Here is a 21,869-nt window from a genome sequence, read left to right as displayed (position 1 = left end):
TAAATAGAGTATTTTATTTATGGTGAATGTCAATCTTTTAGAGATATTTTAGAGTTCGTTCTTTTATGGCTAAGTCACGTTTTCCCTATAAATAGAGGAGTTTTATTCCATTGTATTCATCCCAAAACCAATAAGAACTCTCTCTTTTCTCTGCAATCTTTTAATATTTTATTTCACGTTATAAGCGCAAGACTCTACCGTCTCAAGAAGCTCTTTGAGAAGACTAAGCAAATATGGATATCTCCAGCAAAGTTGGATCAAAGTTCAATCGTAAAGATATTTGTTTAGTTGATTCAAGTACGACACATATAATATTCAAAGAGAAGAAATATTTCTCTCATTTAAGCATGTGTAAGGCAGATGTTACTACAATTTCTGGTAGTAGTAATTTAATTGAAGGCTTTGGAAGAGCTATTATAACTCTACCTAGGGGAACAATACTTATCATAGATAATGCAATGTTCTCCTTCAAGCCCGGAAGGAACTTGTTGAGTTTTAAAGATATCCGCTGAAATGGATATCATATTGAGACAGTAGATGAGAATAATCTTGAATATCTTATCGTTACCAAGAATGTCTCTGGCGAGAAAAAGGGCTATTGGAAAGTTTTCATCTTTGTCGTGTGGCATGTATTAGACAAGAATCAGTGCAATTAAGGCACATTTTATCGTAAACCAAAAGGTTGCTAATTCCAGTACTGTTGTACTTTGGCATAATCGATTGTGACATCCTGGATCAATTATGATGAGACGAATTACAGAAAACTCAAATGGGCATCCATTAAAGAATTTAAAGATACAACCAATAAACCGCCCAAAATGTAACTTGTAATATTTGAAACAGTAAGGAAATAAATTTTACAGTACATACATGAATTTTAAGAGTTTTTCATCAGAAATAGGAAAAAAAATTGGTGATAGTATCAAAAATTTGAACATTGAAAAAAAAATCAGCTCAAAATTTCCATTCATTCGATTTTCTCTAAGAGAATACAGGAACACGTGTTCATTTCAATATGTGCAATTAGTTCAAAATGAGCATATGAAATCGCTAGGAAAAGATAATGCAAAAAAAAAAAAAAGAAGGAAAAAACCCTTCAATTTGATTTGAGGATTAAATTACTTGCAATGGTGACATGACATTTTATTTGGTGGGACCTGCTAACTTGGCTGCTGATATGAACAAAATATTAAAGGGGTCAGCTGCCATTGTAAAGGGACGTTAGGGTTAGGGGTAATTTTACAAACTTTGTTAACGGTAGGGACAAGAATGGACGAAAAGTATAACGGGTATCACAAGTAAACAATAAACAATAGTAGAGGAATATTTTTTATCCTTTTCCCTAATTTTTTTGAAGATCATATGTAAAAAATAACTTGTGTGAAATGTGCTTTGTCCAATCTCTTTTTTATGAATCCTCCCTTTAATTGGGCTATGCATGATGCATTATCTTCACACAAAATCGTGGGTATTTTATCACACTTCAAACTATATTTTTCTTGAATAAGGTGTATTATAGACATTAACCACACACATTCTCAACTTGCTTCATGAATAACAATTATCTCAGCATTATTAGCTAAAGTAGCCACGATTGATTGCTTAGTCAATCGCCAAGATATGGTAGTGCCTCCACATATAAACACATAGCCTGTTTGAGATCGAGCCTTGTGTAGGTCAGATACAAACCCAGCATTGGCATAACAACAAGATCGGGACTGCAATCGTTGCCATAAAATAAACCCATATCATAATAAACTTGGAGTTTATTGATAATTACACACGTCATGGTATAAACCTGAAGTTTATCAATATTTATAATTTATCTAGTTGGCATAATTGGTTTAGCCATGTTAATTTAAGTATGATGTGTAAAAATAAAAGAGAATTCGAATGGGTAAATATTAAAGAACTAGAAAGTTCTTTACGAATTCTCTTATGTTGTTTATTCTCATTAATTAATAGGCCAACTAAAATTGGGATTGAACCCCATGAATGCTGAAAATAAGGTTAATATGGGCCCACTAACATGTCATATATAACACATAAGATGCATCTATGAGATGGTTACATGTGCAATTATTATTAACCTGCAACCTGGTATTTGCGAGGTAACTTGCTCAATAATTTAATTTAAAGCATAGTTTCCAGATTAACTATTCAAAATAGTTCATCTTGATAAGTTAGTTTATATAACAGTTGGTTTAGTAAAATAATTTATTGAGTACTTCCACTTAATAATTATACTATTACTTATGAGAACAAAGCTATCTATATCACTTTGATATACGTTATATACGAAAGTATATTATACTCTCCCCTCACAAGTGGTTTAGAGTCAGGAATCAAATAATTTCATCTTATTGTTATTGATGTACATTGTATATTTTGATTAACACCATAACATATAAAATGGTTTAGGATCAGAAACCAAATAATTCCATCTTATTATTATTGATGTGCAATGTATATTTTGATTAATACCATAACACAGAAAGGTGGGGTTTCCAAAGTTGAGGAAGTAAGTTAGTTTTTCTAACATGAGGGGGAGACATGATATACAGTTGAGAAAAAGTTAAGTGGAATGAATTATCATTTGTACATTTACATCCTCGAATAAGATAAAATAAACTCTAAGTTCATAAACTGATAATTCATCTGGAATATATTGCAAAGCATTCCAGACGCATTTGCTGACCTAAATAAAGTAACTTATATTTTGACTACAAATGCTCCTATTTGGATAAGTCCTAGAAGGACAAAGTCTATGGTACGCTTAAAGCGTATAGACAAATCAGTTTCAAATAAAATTCTTAATAAAGGAGATGTCAAAATGATCATAATAAGGAGGTAAGTGATCTAGAAGATCACATGACATAACACTTCATAAAATCCCAGAAGAGGTTCAGGTGCCTAAAAGTAGGAATGAATAGATCTCTATGTTATGTCTTTATGAAAAAAGTAGGTTGGAACCGATATAAAATGTTCGACGACTATATCTATGGTAATGCAAAATGTATACGAGGATCTTAAGTCTGGAGAAACAATTCAAGTAGAATTGGTTTCATATGAAAGACATGTAGTTTTGGACCTACAGTTCAAACGCTTGAAAGTATAAAGCCAATGGTGTATGCAATCACGTTTATCTATCTTATATATCCAGAATGATATGAAAACTTAATATGCATCTAAAGTCTATTTATATGGCTTATATGACTTAACTTATATGACAATCCCTGAAGGATTTAAATCACTTAAAACATATACAATTCTTGGTCCTGACGTACCACATCCTAAGTGCAATCTGTGCACATATGTATCTTGCTATAACTATAAGCATGATAATGTGATAGCGAGAATTTTTACCTCTATGAAGATATTGAAAAGGTCATTCCACGACATTATATGAAGATATTACGTATTTATCAAGAATGATGATTTCAAGGCACACCATATTCATTCAAGTTAATATGGATGATTTATTTATCAAATCTCTACCAACAATCTTTTGAAGATGGTGCATAAGATTGGAATGCGAAGGCACAAAGATGTGAATTGATTGTCTCATCAGAGGGGTTAATACGCATTGTACTCTTTTTTCCTTACAATATTTTGTCCCATTGGATTTTTCTTGCGAGGTCTTTAACGAGGCAACCAAAAGGAGTATTGTTAGATATGCATACTCTTTTTTCTTCACTAGAATTTTTTCTCACTAGATTTTATTTTAGTTAAGGTTTTAATGAGACACATTATCTGTTGAATAGACATTCAAGTGGGAATGTTAAAAATAGTATTTTATTTATGGTGAATGTCTACCTTTTAGAGAGATTTTAGAGTTTGTTACTTTGTGGATAAGTTACTTTTCCCTTATAAATAGAGTAGTTTTATTCCATTGTAATTTATTCTAAAATCAATAAGAATTCTCTCTCTTTTCTCTGCAATCTTTTATTGTTTTATTTCATATATATATCCATACAACTTACATACAAAATTTTATTGCATAAAATTTTGGTAAAAACATACAACTTACATACAATTTGCATACAGTTTGTTATTGTATACATTTGATATATCGTGTGTATGTCATTATATATAACTTATTTATGTATATATATATATATATCTTATTCTTCGGGTTTCAATCTGAAATCTCAATTAAAGCCAACTCGAATCTTCACCAAATTTTCTTAAAGTTGAAATATACCCTCTAAAATATATTCTTAATCATTTGCAACAACACGCAATTCAAACAAATACTAACAAATTTCACAAAATCATATTTTTAATTTAAAATTTTAAGTTTTTTAATGGATGTCAGTGAAGTTTAGACTCTTAATTAATCACATAAATTTATGTTTCAATGTCCTATTCTGCACAATATTATCTCTAGTTACCTATCGTTAAAAGACCCTCACTTGAAAGTTGAAACAAACCAATTTGCTTCAAAGCAGGACTTTTGGTTCAGACAATTATCGGTTTCTAGATCCATTAATTTTGACCTAATTCAACGTCTACGACGGCAGGAACTTTTGCACCACCGGCTGGAAACGCAGATTTTCTATTTGGTTTGAGAAGGGAATTTCCTGCTACATATAAATTTAAATGGAGTGGAGAGCATTAAAAAGTCATTAAATGGTGACGATAATTTGGCCACAAAAAATAACCATGATTAATACTTTTTTTTTTACCAAAATAAATCTTAGTCTTTCCGATTCACTTTAATTAATTTTTTTGTGATCCAAAATATTTGATTTTCTCATATATCAAGAATTTTTCTTTCTTTCAAAGTTTTCCTTCGAATAAAGAGCCTAAAACTATTTGTTGTATTTCCAATGAATAAATTAAGGTTAATGTTGTCAATTTCATTGTTAATTAATGGAAGAATTACACAAAAATACAAGTCCACATATATACATTGCAGCAGAATAACCCAGTTACAATTTTGCAAATCTGTAGCCCATTACAATTGGCCAACGTTTAAAAAATAAGCATTTGTTTTTATTCTGCAGATCTTCAAGCACGAAAATTCAGTGATTTTTTATTCTTCTTCCCCAAGTTTGTATATATTCCTATTCTAGCTACAAAAAATTCAAATTCATATATAATGCAACTTGAAAACCTTAAGTTTTCTTCTTTTCCAAGTTCCAAATAGCATAAATAAAAAATAAAAATTGAAAAAATTATTGCACGTTTATGATTTTGCAAATAAATCAACAAGAAAAGACGATTTATACATAGATTGAACATATAAAATTTTAATTTTAGATTTAACTACACATGTGCATTACATGTATAATGATGTATAACTTTGTATAAACTTGTATATACAATCTCTAATAATGTATATCAAAAAAATAAGACAACGAAGAAGAAAAGAAGAAAGTGTCAAACATCCATAGATGCCTACTATACACGTACAATGTATATACACACTTATACATTAAAAATATATCTAATTTATACAACATTGTACGCATATATACATATTTATACAATATTGTATAAGTTTGTATAAACACTACCGATACAAGTTTACACCAGAAAACACCTTCTGTCCATCACCACATTACAGTTTTCGGTGGTTGCTGGTGTTGAATTTTTCCGGCAAGGTTTTGACATTCAAATCTGGGCTTCACCAATAGCAAAGGATGAAATAAAAACTAAGAGAAATAAGAAAATATGAGACGAGGTCGCCGGAGATGCTCTTTTAGGCAAGATCTGATAGTTTTAGGCCAGATCTAATAGTTTTTGGACTGATATGCCAAATTTTATTGTGGTTCCTTAACCTCCTTTTGTCAGTTAACTCAAAAATCGAAATCTAATTGACATAGAATGAGAGGATTATCACGAGTGTGTACAAAAAAATTCTGTAATTTTTAGGGAGAAGGAAGAGAGAGGCGAGTGAAGAGAGATTGAGTATGCTAGGAAAGAAGAAGGAAGAAAAGAAAAAAAATTCTAGAAATATGTCTTTAATAATGGGCTAAAGACTGAAAAGTTTCTTTCAAGATATATACAACCTGGGCCAAACCGGGTAAAGACTTCAAATCTGGGCCATTTTTAGTTGGGTTATTGAGCCAAGTGATTAAAAACGTAATTCTTTCTTAATTAATACTCTCGTCATTCACTTTTACTTGACACGTTTTGACTTTTCACGCCCCTTAAAAAATAACGAAGTGCATAATTTACCATGATATCCATTTAATTGATACATATTTTATTGGATTTGAGAAAATAATTTGAAATGAGTAATAAATACTATAGGTATAACAGAAATTTATTTGTCTTCTCTTGATATACGTAAATGACAAGTAAAAATGAAAATATATTTTTAGTATACCTGACAAGTAAAAGTGAACAGAGGGAGTACTAAGAAAGTGATTCCTTAATATGTGTGAAAACAACAAAAAAATAAAAAATTTCAAGTATTCCAGTCTGCTGAATGCAATTGAAGGAATAGCTAGAACAAATCATAGCAAAACTACTTGGAACTCTAAAGAGATGTTAAAATGGAAAATGGAAAAAATGGTGAGAAAACATAAATATGATTGATGCCCCTTCTTGCAAATGTAATCCCTTGCATTTTCACTTTGTCACTTAATTACAGGAAAAGTACAAGCCTACATGGCTGTTGAGTGTTGACAACCAGCAAACCTTTTGACATAAACTACTACATGTTTATCAAATGCTAATACCATCATGAATTTAGTAATTGGCATTGCACGCCAAATTTTCACATCAACGCCACAGTGGAAAAAATGCCATCTTGCTTTCTACCAACCGAGCAATCTTATCACCTCACAGATTTTGCGACAGAAGTATAAATCTAACAAGCTAACAACTTTTAGCCCAAAAGAAAAAGTGATGGAAGAAAATGAAAATATATGAAGGCAACTACTATTCCTTTAAAAAGCATCTCTTCTATACTAGCATGTGGACAGGGTGGCAACTTAAAATGCAGAACTCTGACGCAAATTTGCAGTTGCTTCAGTAAGAGAGCTCAAAAGGGTCTCACCGACCTCAGCTTTGCAAAGCGGACATGTGTTGTTGATTTTCAGCCACTTATCCACACAGTCCTTGTGGAAGAAATGAGAACAGGGTAACTCCCTCAGCTCATCATTGTTCACATACTTCGCCAAGCAAATGCAACATGCCTGTGAAACCAAAGGGTTAAATAATTATTAAGATGAATTTGGTGAAAATAATTCAAAGGGTTACATGCCCTTCGACTAGTCCAATTTCTTTTGGGGTGTACACTGTTAAGTGTAGAACAAGTGCTTTTCCAGCAGCAATGGCACGTATCCTCTGTGATCTTTACACAGTGATTATGCATTATACCTAAGGTTAAGAATCTATATATTTTCTCCAAATTTTTCAATAACAATGGTGTTAGTGTGACATCAAGCAACGCCCAGCAAAAGAAAAAAAAAATACATCACATCAAGCAACAGAAAATGAAAATTCATAATCACAAGCATTGTGACAACAGGGTTGTGCTAAAAGTTTTGTTTTGGAAGACAATGCAACAACAACAACATACCCAGCGTATTCCCACGAGCGGGGTCTGGGGAGGGTAGTATGTACGCAAACCTAACCCCTACCTTGTGAAGGTAGAGAGGCTGTTTCCGGAAGACCCTCAGCTCAATAATTTTGGAAGACAATGGCCTCTGCATAATCAGCAGATCATGTCAGCTCTAAAATTCAGAACATTCTAATGCATATAAGAAGCATACTGGCTTTCTACTTTTGATAGTAAGCTGCACTATGGATATACTGGAGTCAACATATTCTCACGTATTTAGGCCAAATTCCCAAACATACTTGTCAGTCAACAGTATGATCTCAGGTGGAACCTACATACCCATACTGCTAACCGATATACCTATGTTCATGTCTGTAATTTCTTATTGGATGACCAGAAGGCTTCACTACCAACTATGGACATCTGTTAACGCATTATCCAGAACAGCTCACAAAGAGATTATGCGAAGATGGACAGAGAAACCAAATCATCACCAACTCACACTGTATGACCAGACCTGATGCAAAGCTAAGTGCAGATATCGACATGCATAAGGACTTATTTTTCCATGAATAATTATCTCCAGTTGTTCAGCATAATTTATCGATTGATTGCTGCGGACGTTTTTAATTCACAGGCACTTTCTCAAAATTCCAATTTTGATCCTAACGCTGGAATTGAGCTTGCAATAGTAATTTAGCAGTTTTTCCAGGAAGCTAGGAAGGGATATATAAGGTCATGGACAGCAAGTTGTTAGAGGTGAGTGTAGCAATCACTCACGACTGGTTAGCTCATGAGCGATCGCAATCAACTTTTGAGTGGCAACTGGTTAGCTCATATGTAAGCTAGCACCTTTATCTTCCAATTTAAGGTCTATACTATTTCAGTCTTGAAAAAGGTCATGTGTCCCCACAATTTGGATAATTCTGGATGTAGAAAGTTTCAGGTTAATATGTGATTTTTTCACCCAATACTTTCTCTCAACTCCTACTCCATTTTCTGCAACCCTACCCTTAGCTTTGGCATAAGTCTCCACCTACTATTTGCCCTTCACATCTTTCTTCTCCCATGAATCAGCAATTACAATGCCACTCAACTCATTTCTGCAGTCAATTACCTATAACTCAAGAGTATCATGAATTTTCATTGTAACACAATGATTTTTACCAAATATATCATTGTATGGTTATCGTACCAGACATGTTTTACCCTCCCTGAGATCCTCCAGCAAGTTTTTTTGCTTCTAAATATTCATTACTTTGGAACTAAAGGTGCTAGAAAATTGGAAGGATTGAGAAGGGGTGTATGTGTGTTTTGGTTTGGGTTTGGTGGGGGTTACCAATTCTACTAGAATAACCACTAAATGAGAAGAAAAAAAAAACATATTCAGTAACTTGGTTTATAGGAGAGGATTAATAAATGACAGTTTAAGTTTAGCAGAAAGGTTGGTTTATATTGAGTAGGACATGCCTTTGATGTATAAATTAGACATTGAAAATGTGTACTATCATGTGAATAGGAACTTCCTAATATATTTGCTCTGGAAACCATCTCCTAGTTTAACTTTAACCTTCACTAGTTTGACGCCGACTAGGCAGGAAATAAAAAGCATAGATGATGGAAGGTCCACATATGGCTGCTGTGCTTCTCTTGGGTCTAAATCTTCTTGAAGCTCCAAAGAGCAAAGTGTGGTTACTCGTTCAAGCACCGAGTTAGAATATAGGGGCTTGGCAGCTGCCAGCCTGCAACAGCTGAGCTACCACGGTTGCAAAATCTTTTTCGAAAGCTTGGAGGAGTGCTTCCTCAAGCTCCAACACTGTGGTGTGATAACCTCACTGCTACCAGGCAGCAAATCCTATTTTTCATGCTCCAAAAAAACATATTGAGCTTGAGTAACATTTAGTTCAAGAAAAAGTTGTTACTAAGGACCTTCAGGTCCGCTACACCAGCTCCATCAATCAATATATTGTAATATATATGTGTGGAAGATGACAATGATGAAAATGTTAATATTTCTAGTTAGGAGCTTGGCAAAAGACACTACTTGGATTGAGAGAATTCACAGCCCAAAATATTTAACACCAATACATAGCAAAGGATCTAAAAAACTGTGGATAAGACAAAGTGGCAGTTCGCTTTTGGGAGACAATTATAATCTCCCAACCAAAGGTAAAGTGGAATCTCCAGTTTGTAATTAAGTTAAAAGGTCAATCTGTTCGCCTCACTTTGGTAGAAAAGGCGTGGATGAAACAAGCCCAGCCTAAGCAGAAGAAAGCTTCTCAAAGATTGGTACTTTTTCATAGAGAGCAAAGCAACCAGATAAACAATCCGAGTGTAAGCAATTTTTAATGTTTCAGTTGGCTTGCAACTGCTTGAGGAAGAACTCAACAATGTATGCTTGATGCAGGTTCAAGTGCTGAAGTGTATGATAAAGGGCCTTTGAAGGCGACGAACGTGCATTCATAGAACTTGAGACCTATTAGATGTCATCCAGAGTCAAGTATTTAATTTTATGATTTGTACCCTTTGTCTAGAGCCAAACAATGGATAACACAACCCTTCATCTATTATTGTTTCTCAAAATTAGTTAACAAGAAACAACAGCAATCATCTTAACATAGACAGTGGGAAAGAATGAATCTAGAGGAGGATTCTCTCTACAAAGAGGAAACAAGCCTATATAACTTTTTCTTCGTCATACTCATTTAAAATGCGAAGTATGTGGAATTTTAGAGTGTCATCAAAGGATTCCCCGGGGCTTTGCTCCATACGCCAGTAAGAAGTAATGCTAGAAGCTATACTCCGAACTCCCAGGTATCGAAGTCCACAAAGTCTCAAGTACCACTACCAGAGGGATGGAAAAGAAAGGAAAGAACAACTGAATAAACGTCATAGTTTTTTCGAGCGCTAGTGCCTTGGTGGCTCAATGGAACTGAGGCAAAGCAGCATAACAGGGTTCACAATCCATTCAGATGCAATTGTCATTCTAAAGTAGAAAAAAAAGTTGTGATATGTTAGCACAAAAGAAGCTCTGAAATGTTAGCCCTGGTTCAAACTCATGGGGCAAAACCAAACTAAGATCAATCCGAAGTAATCTGTTCTTACCGCCAGCCAAAGCAAGAAGTGATATAAACCACAGGGTATGACTTTGCAGAAACAGCAGTGGGGAAGAGAGAGAGAGAGAGAGAGAGAGAGAGAGAGAGAGAGAGAGAGAGGAGGGGGAGTTATTGGTAGGATAAATAATTCTCTTTTTTCTTTCTTTTCCCCCATTTCAAATGGAGGATGGTGGAGGTTCAAGCTTGCAAAGTTCTTCATTCTTCAAAAGAGAATTTTGTCACTAAAACGGACACAAATAAACCAGAAAAAACTATGTCAAAACGGGAAAAATTTACCGCATCTTCTCCTGATATGACACGCTCCTTTTCTGTTCCTGCAGCCACAATCCCACCTTCAGCAGCCTCTTTGTAGCCACTTTTGTTTTTCTTTACCTTAAATTTATAGGTCGGAAGAGCATTAATTGATTCTGGTGTGGCTCCTTTGTTTTGAGTCAGATCTTCTCTGAAGCCCATGACTGAAATAATGCAGGGGAGGCAGCAGCAGATTGTTGCGCATAGAATAAATGGCATCGCATACCCGATACAGCTAAAGGTTAGAAATACTATACACAACCTGAGAATAAATAGAAACATGAGCAACTAGAATGCTGGTAGAGAAGAGAGAAAAGTACATATATACGCCAAAATGAGAACACTAATGAAACATCACCTGTACAAGTTAGGAGCCTCAGAGGAAGAAGAGTGTCCGCCAAATATCCAGACATTGCCAACCACAAACCACACTGCAAAAAAGCAATCTAGTGCCATTTTAAAGTAGTCAACGAGTGCCTTTAACCTGCAATAGGGAAACGAGCTACTTTAGTACTCAATTCAACAGCACACCCTCCTGCCATCTTGTACATTAATTTCAATACAAGTTTCCAATACCAGATGAATGCAAAATAATGGAAAAGGAAGAGCATTGTGAGGCAGCTATTGTCATCAGAACATCTATTAGACATTTAAGTATCGGTCACAATTAGTTGAAGAACATGATCAGTGCCAAAAGCATTATTAAGTTACAAATATGGTCATGTCCTTGGTTCCAGAAATATTGGCCATCTGTGAAAGCCACTCAATATATTGACCTGGAACACTTCAATCAAGCAAATTCACTCGCCACAAAACAGAAAGCATAAGGAACACACTTCCCACAGGTCAAAACAAGTTGCATATTTCCCAAAATATCAGACTGAATTACTTTGTCATGAATGTTATCTACCTGACAATGATACTCAATTTTGAAATTAACATATTGCTTCTCAAATATATAAATATTCCAAAATTCATGCTATGGGTACATGTTCCCTCTTTCAGTTGGTAAATGATGCCCATTTTCAGCCCCAACATGCTAATCATTCCAAGTCAGATCGTAGCGGCGTACAACAGATCAAGGGACTGTACACCATTACACATGCCCAGTCTTGCAACAGCATACGAAGTGCAGAGTTAAGCTAAAACATACCAGAAATGAAAATTCCGGCTTTGAAATTTATAAGACTTAAGAGGGGTGGTTTATTTTTTTTTTTTTTTTTGTTGAGAAAGGTATCATGGTTAGAGGAGTGGTTTAACAAGGACAAGTTTTACCAAGTCATTCCAAGTCAGATCGTAGCGGTGTACAACAGATCAAGGGACTGTACACCATTACACATGCCCAGTCTTGCAACAGCATACGAAGTGCAGAGTTAAGCTAAAACATACCAGAAATGAAAATTCCGGCTTTGAAATTTATAAGACTTAAGAGGGGTGGTTTATTTTTTATTTTTTTTTTTTTTTGAGAAAGGTATCATGGTTAGAGGAGTGGTTTAACAAGGACAAGTTTTACCAAGTGAACAACACCATTACGCTTATTTCTTTTCTATTGCAATTTATGTGAATTATTATATGATATTTTTGAACTTCCCATATATGGAAAAAAAATAGAACGCACCTTCTGCTCTGTAGTCCACTACTTTGACCACCTATAGAAGCTGTACCAGTTGTCTGACGACCTTCAACTTCTGAACTCCTTGTACTCGATGAAGGTCTGGCTGAGAGTTCAGTCTGCGAAGCACCCTGTGGCTGCTGAGATGAATCCTGATCTGAATTCTGGTTTCTGTGACGAAAACGCCAATAGAGAAGAGGGAGAATTGCTACACACCCAGATGCATAACCGACGATCCATTGGGATAGTGGAGCACGTGGGTGCTCATCCCTTGACATGGCCAACACTACAACTGCTGCAATTATTTGGCTCACTGTCAAGACTAATTCAATGGATATCCATAGCAAGGAATTCAGAGGACTCCGATGGCGGCTACGCCCATTTCCTCTTCGAACAAATGATGAGTTCCTCAAGTTTGATCTATTAGCAGAAGAAAATGCATGTTGTGAGACAGGCACTGCTGTGCTTGTTGATGGCTGATCTTCAGCTTGTTCATGCAGCAAGTTATTGACTGGTCTATCATGGGGGTTGCTTGATGAGGATGCATCGCTGCTACTCGTTATGTCAATGACATGCTCATCATTGCTACGGTTATTTGCTTGCTCCATTAATAATTGGAACTGGTTAGTTTGGCTTTTCCGGTGTAGCCCTATCAAGGAACTGGCCATCTAAGTCCACTGACTGAGAGGTAAGTATTGGAAACATGGGATGCAAAAGTCTTAAACAGAAGTCTGACTTCAACAGAATAAAAAATTCTCCTCTTCTCTTCACAATCAACCAGTTAATTCAGGGACTGCACCAGCGTCATATGAGAAGTCTAAGCAGTTCTTCTGTTCAAAGTGCAACAAAAGTAGAATGGTAAGTATGTCTTCTCTCAACTTGAAAAGCATGACACTTCATCACCACGGGCTCAAAAGAAAAGGAAGAAGCAGGTAGGAAGCAAGAACAAAATTAACCAGTCAACCTCAGCCAAAAGAAAAATGCGATTTGTGTGGTACGGTGAGAGCTCAAAATGGAGAAAATAAAAATATAATTTAACAAGAAGATGAATAGAATGGTTATCCACAACTTCCCCAGTGACTAAGCTAAGATACATTTCAATACAAAATTATTTAATGAGCGTCCATTATTGTCTTCATGACCTTTAAACTCAAAATTCAACAATTCAGCAACTCTACTTATATTAGGGACTATTTGATGATCAATCCACTAAGCATCGCCACAAATCTAATAGCCACCCCAGTTGGCAAAAAACTAGCTCAACACTCCTGATGCTATATTGCTATGTCAAGAAACTCTATAACAATCCTTAAATTATAATAGCAACATAATGTAACAAAAGCCAATATGATACTAGCAATATAAACATTAGCAACCACAACACAGAACCCAATAATCATTGACGCACAAACACTATAGCATAATTTCACAGCCAGTCACATTAAGAAGAACACGAACTCACACACTAAAGGTTTTTTTCAGTCATCCACCACAATGTTGTGGCCAAGTGGTCAATGAACGGAGAACCATGAGGTCTATGGTTCAAATCCTAACAGAGGATAAAAACACAAAGTGATTTATTCCCATCGGCATAAGCCTGGTGGGCAAAGTTACCTGATACCTATGGTGGTCAAAGGTAGCAAATACCCGGTGGAATACTCGAGGTGCACGCTAGCTTACCCAGGCACCAGTGTCATCACGAGTAACAACAAACAAACACTAACTAGCAACATAGCTACTTAAATCAGTAATCCAACAACAAATCCAGTAAGAATCCACTAATCAACAATCAAACTAGGTCAATATAGCAAATTCACATCCATAATCCCACTAACAAGAACCCCAATTCACAAAGTAACCTAGTTCTTAGTCATCAACCAAAAATTCCCCCAAATCCCCCACCAACACGTTGACCTTTATTAAGAAGTAATCACTCCAAAAGAACAATAATTACAACCAATGAATCAAATGAAAAGATTAAAGCTAACAAATAAACAAAAGAAATAACAATCAAATTCTTCACCAAATCTTTATGGGTTATATATTATCAATTTATTTCTCTTCCTGGGTTTACCTATTAAATCAAATTCTTCGTGATCCGTTTCAATATTTTAACCTTTCTACAAAATCTTAATGTGTGTGTGTGTTTCAGAAATAAATTACTGACCTGTAGGTGTGGGGGGGGGGGGGGAGGAAGGCACTAACACTAGCTGGTGTGTGTGTGTGTGTGTTTCAGCTGAAGTTTCTATGAATCGAAAGCAACGAAAAAATCCTTTTGGATTCACCTTTGGCTCTCAAGTCACGCGTTTTCTCTCCTTTGGAATTTGGGTATATTTTTATTTTTACTGTCTATCTATCTATGTATATTATGTATGGTTTGTTTAGGAGTAATAATGAATAAATAAATAATATGTGGCGTCGGCTGTTCCTGGCCCTTTTTCTTTGTTCGCTTCGTACGTATTTTGCTTTACGGTGTCATCAAAGAATGATATTTTCTTATCTTTTTGTCTTTGGCTTTTCCCGATTCCCTTTCACTTTCTTTCTTTTTCTTTTTTAGCGGTGAATTACGTATAAGTTAATCTTAGACCATATTTGGTGCTTCTTACTAGTTTAAGAAAATTAACTTTCAACTCTAATTGAAAATACCTATAACATAGTAGTGTTTCCATGTAGTAATAGTTTTTTTGTCAAGAATATATTTGGTTAGTTTTGGCAAAACAACCTTGGGGTTCTTTTTTCAAATTCTATAGTAAAAACTAGAGTAACTACTTTAATATTCTATTTTTACCAAGGAAGCAAGATACAATAGAATATAATAGGGGGATGGCGGTAGCTTAAGGGGGAAAGTAGTGATTATATGTCGCAACTAAACAGTGATTAACTTGATTTCTTTTAATTTTTGCAGAACATAGAACCACTAAAATTGACAAAAAAATAATTATTTACATGCTTTAACTAGGAGTGTAACCTATTAAACATTAACTTTAAAAAAAACTATTAAACTCTTATAACGTCGAAAATATATGTACCTATTAAACATAAATCGGTGACATGACAGTTTACTGCTCGAACTTGAGCGCGCACGGCCCAAAAATGAAATTTTCAACCTACCTTTTCTCAAACACTGACCACTATCATTGTGCAACATTTTTCAGTCAGCTGTCTTCCTTCTTCCTAGTCTTCTCCTCCTCCTCTTTACTTTTTTTGCCAGAATTTTTGGTTTAGATGCCTTAACTGAGAATTCAAGCTATTAAACCACTTTTTTTATAAATAGAAAATGTACCTATTAAACATGCCTTGATGATGTGGCAAATTGCATGTCTACCACTCGATCTTGAGACTTGAGCGCGTACGCAAAAATTAAAAAATGAAGTTCTCGCCAAGAAAATTAACTCCAGTCTAATCTTTTCTCATATTCCTGCCATCATTTTTTTAAATTTTCTAGTTATCTCTTTTAACAAACCCATGTCAAACTCTTCTTCTTCGGGAGTTAAACAAGTCGTCTCAATTGCGGGCAAGCAATAATACACTCAATTCAATCTTGATTCTAACATCTCACTCACATATGCATAGCAGACACACTACAGTTTTAATTTACATGTCTTGTGCATATATATAAAATAAATGTAGAAATAAAGTAGTGGAGCATTTCAACTGGGGACTTGCATATAAAATTCGCTACTTTTGGATTACAAAATACTAACTAAGGACTCCATACTGACAGAGCAAAGTCTACATAATTTCTCAAGTCAAAAGGGTTCAGTTTAAGTTTGGTCGGTTAATTCATTCTTTATAGTACCATTTTCTTATGCAAGCCTTACTCGTCTACCTTCTAAATTATATACTCTCTGATCCACAATAAAGTGACATTTTGACCTTTGATATGTCCCTTAAGAAAATACTAACTCCTTAAAAAAGTATTTTGACTAAATTACCTTTAATTAAGATTTGCATATTGTTAACTTGACACACTTGGATATATATGTAAATAAGGACAAATTTGAAAAACTAAAGTTAATTCATTCTTGATGTTACGCGGCGCCTTCCTGAGGTTCCTTGGAAGGGCGACGTAAGGCTAAGCAACCGATGTCAGTGCAGTTGATGTCCGCCAACCGAGGTCCCCTCTGTATGCTAGATGAGATTGTCAGTGCCGTACGGAAAAACCAATGTCAAGAGCAATTGCGGAAACGAAAATAAGAATTCAGAATGAAAGCTTGATTGCATTAATGAAAGTTATTACAAAAGGCTACGAGGGGGAGAGACACGAAATGTTTGCTTGCTAGAAAGTTTGATTGCTTGGTCCCCTAATAATATAATGCTTAAAAATAATAAACCAAAGTTACAAGACTTGACCTAACTAAGCTAAAGAAACATAATGAAAGTACATGAAATAAAACTACTCTATATTTACAATGAAAAGGACTTAGTTTTTTACAAGGCAGAAAACAGGTCAGTTGGCAGCAACTTTGTCTTTCGCATCAGGGTTTGCGCGCGCAGTGCTATTGGCGTGCGCGACACTATTTGGAGTCCGCCTGCGGTTGGCCGCGAGCAAGGCATCAGGATCTGCGCGCGGCATTGTCTGTGCGCGCGACGGTGTTGGCATCATCATGAATTATGCTTCTTTTTTCCAACTCTGTGTTGCACAAGTGTGTGAGCATTACTGTCAAAACTGTAATTTTTCTCCTTTTTCTTTCAAGGTTGACTTGTAGTTACAAATCGCGATGTAAAGTTAATTTTGGACCCGTCATCGTGTATAAGTTGAATAATAATAAGGGGCAATATATAAAAATCAGCGTTAGCTTGTAATTTGCCTCCTTAAACAAATTTTTACCTGACTATTAAATGTTATATATGTACTTTAAATGTGATTATATTATAAAATATGATTGATTATTTGAAAATAAAAAAGAATCAATAATTGAGGGAAAATGTCAACTAATTAAGGCAAATTAAATATATCTCATTTAATTTCTTTTTCTTCATTCTAATCTCTTCACTCTTCAAAACGAACAAATTAGTTAAACCAACATCACGACCAAAAATTCGTAATTGGAAAGTAAATCGAAAAGACTTTTGCAACTCGACATACAATGGTCATTAATTTATTTCAAGCTTAACGGATGGTTTGGACAAGCATCTATATACTTCTTTCTTCTCTTCCTTCTTGCTTCATAAGAGGATAATTAAACACATATTAAATGGAAAAGAATTAAGATGAAAATCAAAACATGCTTACAGAAATTCTGAGTAATATCACCTAATTAGAAGGTCTAACTACGATATTCAATGATTAAAACTCATTCTAGGAAACCAAATTTAAATTTGCACTTCCAACTTTTATTGAGATGTATCACTTAGCTTACACGTCATAATCACAACAACAAAAAGGCCTCACCGAATCACACAATCTAACCTAACTTTGATTGATCTTTTCACCCCACACCAAAAAATTAAAAAAAAAAAAAAAAACTATTCTACTAACCCCTTTTATTTATGGGTTTATTTTGGAACTAAGCTCTTCAGTTTAAGTTATATATTAATTATTTACCATCAGTATAATTTAACCGACTATGCACGTTAACGTCTAATTAGGAGTACTTGATATGAAATTACGGATGTTGTAGATCAACAAAGCGTAATTTTACATTGTGAGTCAGAGACCGTAAACTCATTTTCATCATAGGGTATATATATAGTTGGTCGTTATCTTCTTGTGCGTCTTTGATTGATTAAAATTTGAGAGGAACGCTACAATGAAGAGAGAAGCAAGGGTGTCAAGATTTGGTAGAAGGAAAATGTTTTCCTAGAAAATGAGTGATTTTATTTATTTTTCTTTGTCTGGTTGGTGAGTGAAAAACTTTTTAGGAAAATAATTCTTTATGCTGCTTTCCTCAACCCACTTCCCCTCTCCCCCCCCCCCCAAATCTCACGTTTCATGTACTCTTCCCTCCCCCTCCAAACTCTATTTTCTTCAAGAATTTAATTATTTTTTTCAAAATTTACACAAACCCAAAGGAACTAATGTGCTACTTTACTTTTTGTGCACAAGAACAACGTTGAAATTTGAGCTCGATAACTAAAAAGAAAATACTTTATTTTGTTTGAAAAGAAAGTACCCTTTCTACGACATGAAAAGAAATTACTCATTGTGTTGAATGAAGAAAATACTCATTAAATATTTTTTCTACATCATGAAAAAAATACTCAATTTGTTGAAATGAAAGAAAATATTTTTTCTACATCATCAAAATAAAGTACTCGTTTTCTTGAAATGAAAGAAAATTTTTCTAGATCATGAAAAAAAAGGTACTCATTTTGTTGAAAAAAATACTTTTTCTATTTCACGAAAAGAAAATACTTAGTTTGTTGAAAGAAAAGAAAATACTTTTTCTGTATTATGAAAAGAAAGTAAAGAAAGTACTCGTCTTATTGAAATGAAAGACAATATTTTTACTATATCATGAAAAGAATATACTCATTTTGTGAAATTAAAAAAAGTACTCTATTTACAACATGAAAATAAAGTACTCTTAATAATAGTTCTATTTAAGATAGGTTGTGGGCGAGGTTGCGGTGGGTGGAGAGTGGTGAGGGTTAGGGGTGGGGGTGGGGGTGAGTTGGTGAATAGGTCGGAGAAGGTTAAAAAGAAGTTTCGGAAAATATTTTTCATTCTTTTAATAGGGAAAATATTTTTCTCCAATTGAAGAAAACTAAGTTCATGAGGAAAATATTTTCCAAAACATTTAAACTAACCATGATGGGACAAACCCATGTGAGCAAAATGAAAAAGTCAAGAAAAAGAAAGAAAGGAAATATAGAAAAAGACCGAAAGAAATAAGAGTCAGGAAAGACAGGCTGCAAATGTGAAAGAAGAATTTGGTGCACAGTTTGTGGTGTTGTCCTCTTCGTATTCACATTCAGTGAATATTTTTTCCAACAGACGTTCTGTCTATAAATAGGTATTCCCTTCTTCAGTTATATGTCATCCCTCAAATTTCTTCTTTCTCTTAGGATTAATAAAACATTCTCTATGTGGCCATGGAGTAGGCAAAAATTATCGAACCACGTAAATCTTGTCTTGTCTTGTTTTACGAGTTTTTATTATTTTTCTCTTGAAATTATTATATCCTTCATTTAGTCCAACACGCTTCCCAACAACTGATATCAAAGCATGGGCAAATGTAATTCTAGTAGAAAAATACGATATTGGTTTAGGTACTATTCACAAGAATAGTGCGACACTATTGATCATCAGTACTAACACTATTCACAATAGTGAAATACTATTCATTAATAGTGATAGAAGCGATCGCTATCCTTCTTGCTTTCTTCTTGTCTTGAATTTTTATAGAGCGGTTCACCAATAGTGATTGTTGTCTACCTTATACAATTGGGACATTTTTTCTTACACGGAGTAGTATTCCTATTCATAGGTACTATTCACATAAAAAAATTGTGAAAAAATGGCATCAAAAGGTGTAAGCACGTGATTTTTGCCCTATATGAGAATTACTCCCAAAAAAATTCAAAATAAAATGATTTTCCTTGGTGTGCAATTTTGAGTATTTTTGTGACATTTTTGGATGATTATTTGTATTTTTCCTTGCATGTTTATTTGTTAAATTAATAAAAATACAAAAATATGTCACATTTTGCAGGTAGGATTTAATTCTACAATTGTTAGTAATTAAGTTTGTTTTACAAAAATTAAAAATTACAAAAATAGGCATCTTTTGCATTTTTAGCATTTAATGTCCAAATATACAATTTTATGCTTAATTATTACTTAATTGTGCGTTAATTGTTATTGGGAGTTAATTTGCTCTTTTATAACTTAATTTAGTTCTTAATATTAATTTAAGTATTTTTATAATTTAATTTTAGAAAAATAAAAGAAGAAAAGAGGGCAAAAATACAAAGAAAAATCAGATTGGGCCACTTCTTCAATTTCAAACCACAGGCCCAAACAATTGTCCAACCTTCCCCACGACCCGGTCCACTTCAAACCGGGTCGACCCGGTCCGTCCCATTAACCCAAATACCCAACACCGCTTCTTCATTTGTGTCCAACACAAAAAAAAAAAAGACAAACACAAAAACCCTAAAACCTAAGAAAAACCATCCGCCCCCCTCTCTTCTTCTCCAAAAATCCAAAACCACCCACCTCCTATGGCTGCCCCTGGCAGCTTCTCCAAGCTCATCCATGGCTGCCCTGCCTATCCCCTCAACACACACACACGCACGTCATTATTCATCACCCTCACGACCCCAGAACAAGCTCCAACACCATCGTCGCTGCCTCGTCGAGCTCGAGCATGAACTCGCATGGTCGTTGGTCGCCATGTCTTCATCTCCTTCGTCGAAGGCGACACCTCGCCATGAACGACCCCTCAAACGACCAAACGACCTGCTAGCTGCTGCTGCGTACCTTCCTCTTCGCCGCTGCTGCTGCTTCTTCTCCTCCATGCTGCCCTCCCATGGCTGACCCTTTCTTCGTCGACGACCACTCATCACCATGGTCGCTTTCTGCTTCGACGAGCAGCTGCTCCCAGCCAAACGACCCTACTGTGCACGTCGAATAGCTGAGGCTAAAACAAACCCCGCTGTTGCGTCGTCTGCCTCGCCGCTGCTGCTGCCCGTCGAGCAGCCGGTCCGAGGCCACCCCGTCGCCGCTGCTGCGTCGTCAACCAAGCAGGTCACACTGATTTTGCTGCTTTCATCTTCTTCGCGCAAACAAACCAAACGCACCCCCAACTGCTTCTGTTTCACCACTGCTGCCCGCGCCATTGCTACTGCTTCGGCGTTGCTTCAGTTGCTTCTTAGGTTCGTCTTCGTCGTCGTTTGTTCGAGTTTTGGTCAAGGTTTGTCGAAACAGTTCATACATATTTCGTTTCGATCCGGTTAGTAGATTTCGAGTTTTATTTTGTCCATATTTCGTTTTGATATTTCTCGAATCTAAAATCGTTAGATATTTGATTTTTTGTTTTGTTCATGTTCATATGTTTTGTTGAATTAATTTTCAGATTTCAAATGGAAATTTAATTAGTTGTTTTTCATGTTTATTTCATGTTTGTTTTATTGTTTAGGTAAATATTTGTTAGTTTAATGTTTGTTAGATTAAAATTGAAATTTAATTAATTATTTCTTCAATTTGTTTCATGTTGTTGTGTATTTTCCAGAAATTATTAATGTTGTTAAATCATTTAATCCGTCATGTTTGTTGTTTAAAATAGATTTTAATGCATGTTTATTCATTGTTTGAAATTCGTCCAGTAATTTAATTTGAGTTTGTTTTGTTTTTGATTTGTTGATTTAGTTTGAATCATGTATT

General features: G+C 34.9%; 1 protein-coding gene across 4 annotated transcripts; it reads right to left on the bottom strand.

Annotated features, from left to right (window-relative positions):
- Positions 1-6,526: 6,526 nt before the first annotated feature.
- On the bottom strand, positions 6,527-14,913 carry LOC104225475 (E3 ubiquitin-protein ligase At1g12760). 4 transcript variants are annotated; one of them, XM_009777275.2, is made up of 6 exons: positions 14,824-14,913; positions 12,545-13,368; positions 11,285-11,410; positions 10,912-11,188; positions 7,599-7,664; positions 6,527-7,151 (listed from the first exon to the last, which is right to left on the bottom strand). In XM_009777275.2, the coding sequence occupies exons 2-6, from the start codon at positions 13,204-13,206 to the stop codon at positions 6,948-6,950; spliced, it is 1,335 nt and encodes a 444-aa protein (XP_009775577.1). In that variant the 5' UTR covers positions 13,207-13,368; positions 14,824-14,913; the 3' UTR covers positions 6,527-6,947. The 4 variants fall into 4 exon arrangements, with proteins under 4 accessions (XP_009775577.1, XP_009775580.1, XP_070008971.1 ...); XM_070152869.1 differs by having other exon boundaries at positions 6,962-7,151; positions 7,538-7,664; XM_009777278.2 differs by lacking the exon at positions 7,599-7,664.
- Positions 14,914-21,869: the final 6,956 nt, after the last annotated feature.

The sequence above is a fragment of the Nicotiana sylvestris genome, chromosome 8, assembly GCF_000393655.2.
Source record: "Nicotiana sylvestris chromosome 8, ASM39365v2, whole genome shotgun sequence".
Classification (NCBI taxonomy): Eukaryota; Viridiplantae; Streptophyta; class Magnoliopsida; order Solanales; family Solanaceae; genus Nicotiana; species Nicotiana sylvestris.
This window is presented reverse-complemented; position numbering and strand designations above follow the sequence as displayed.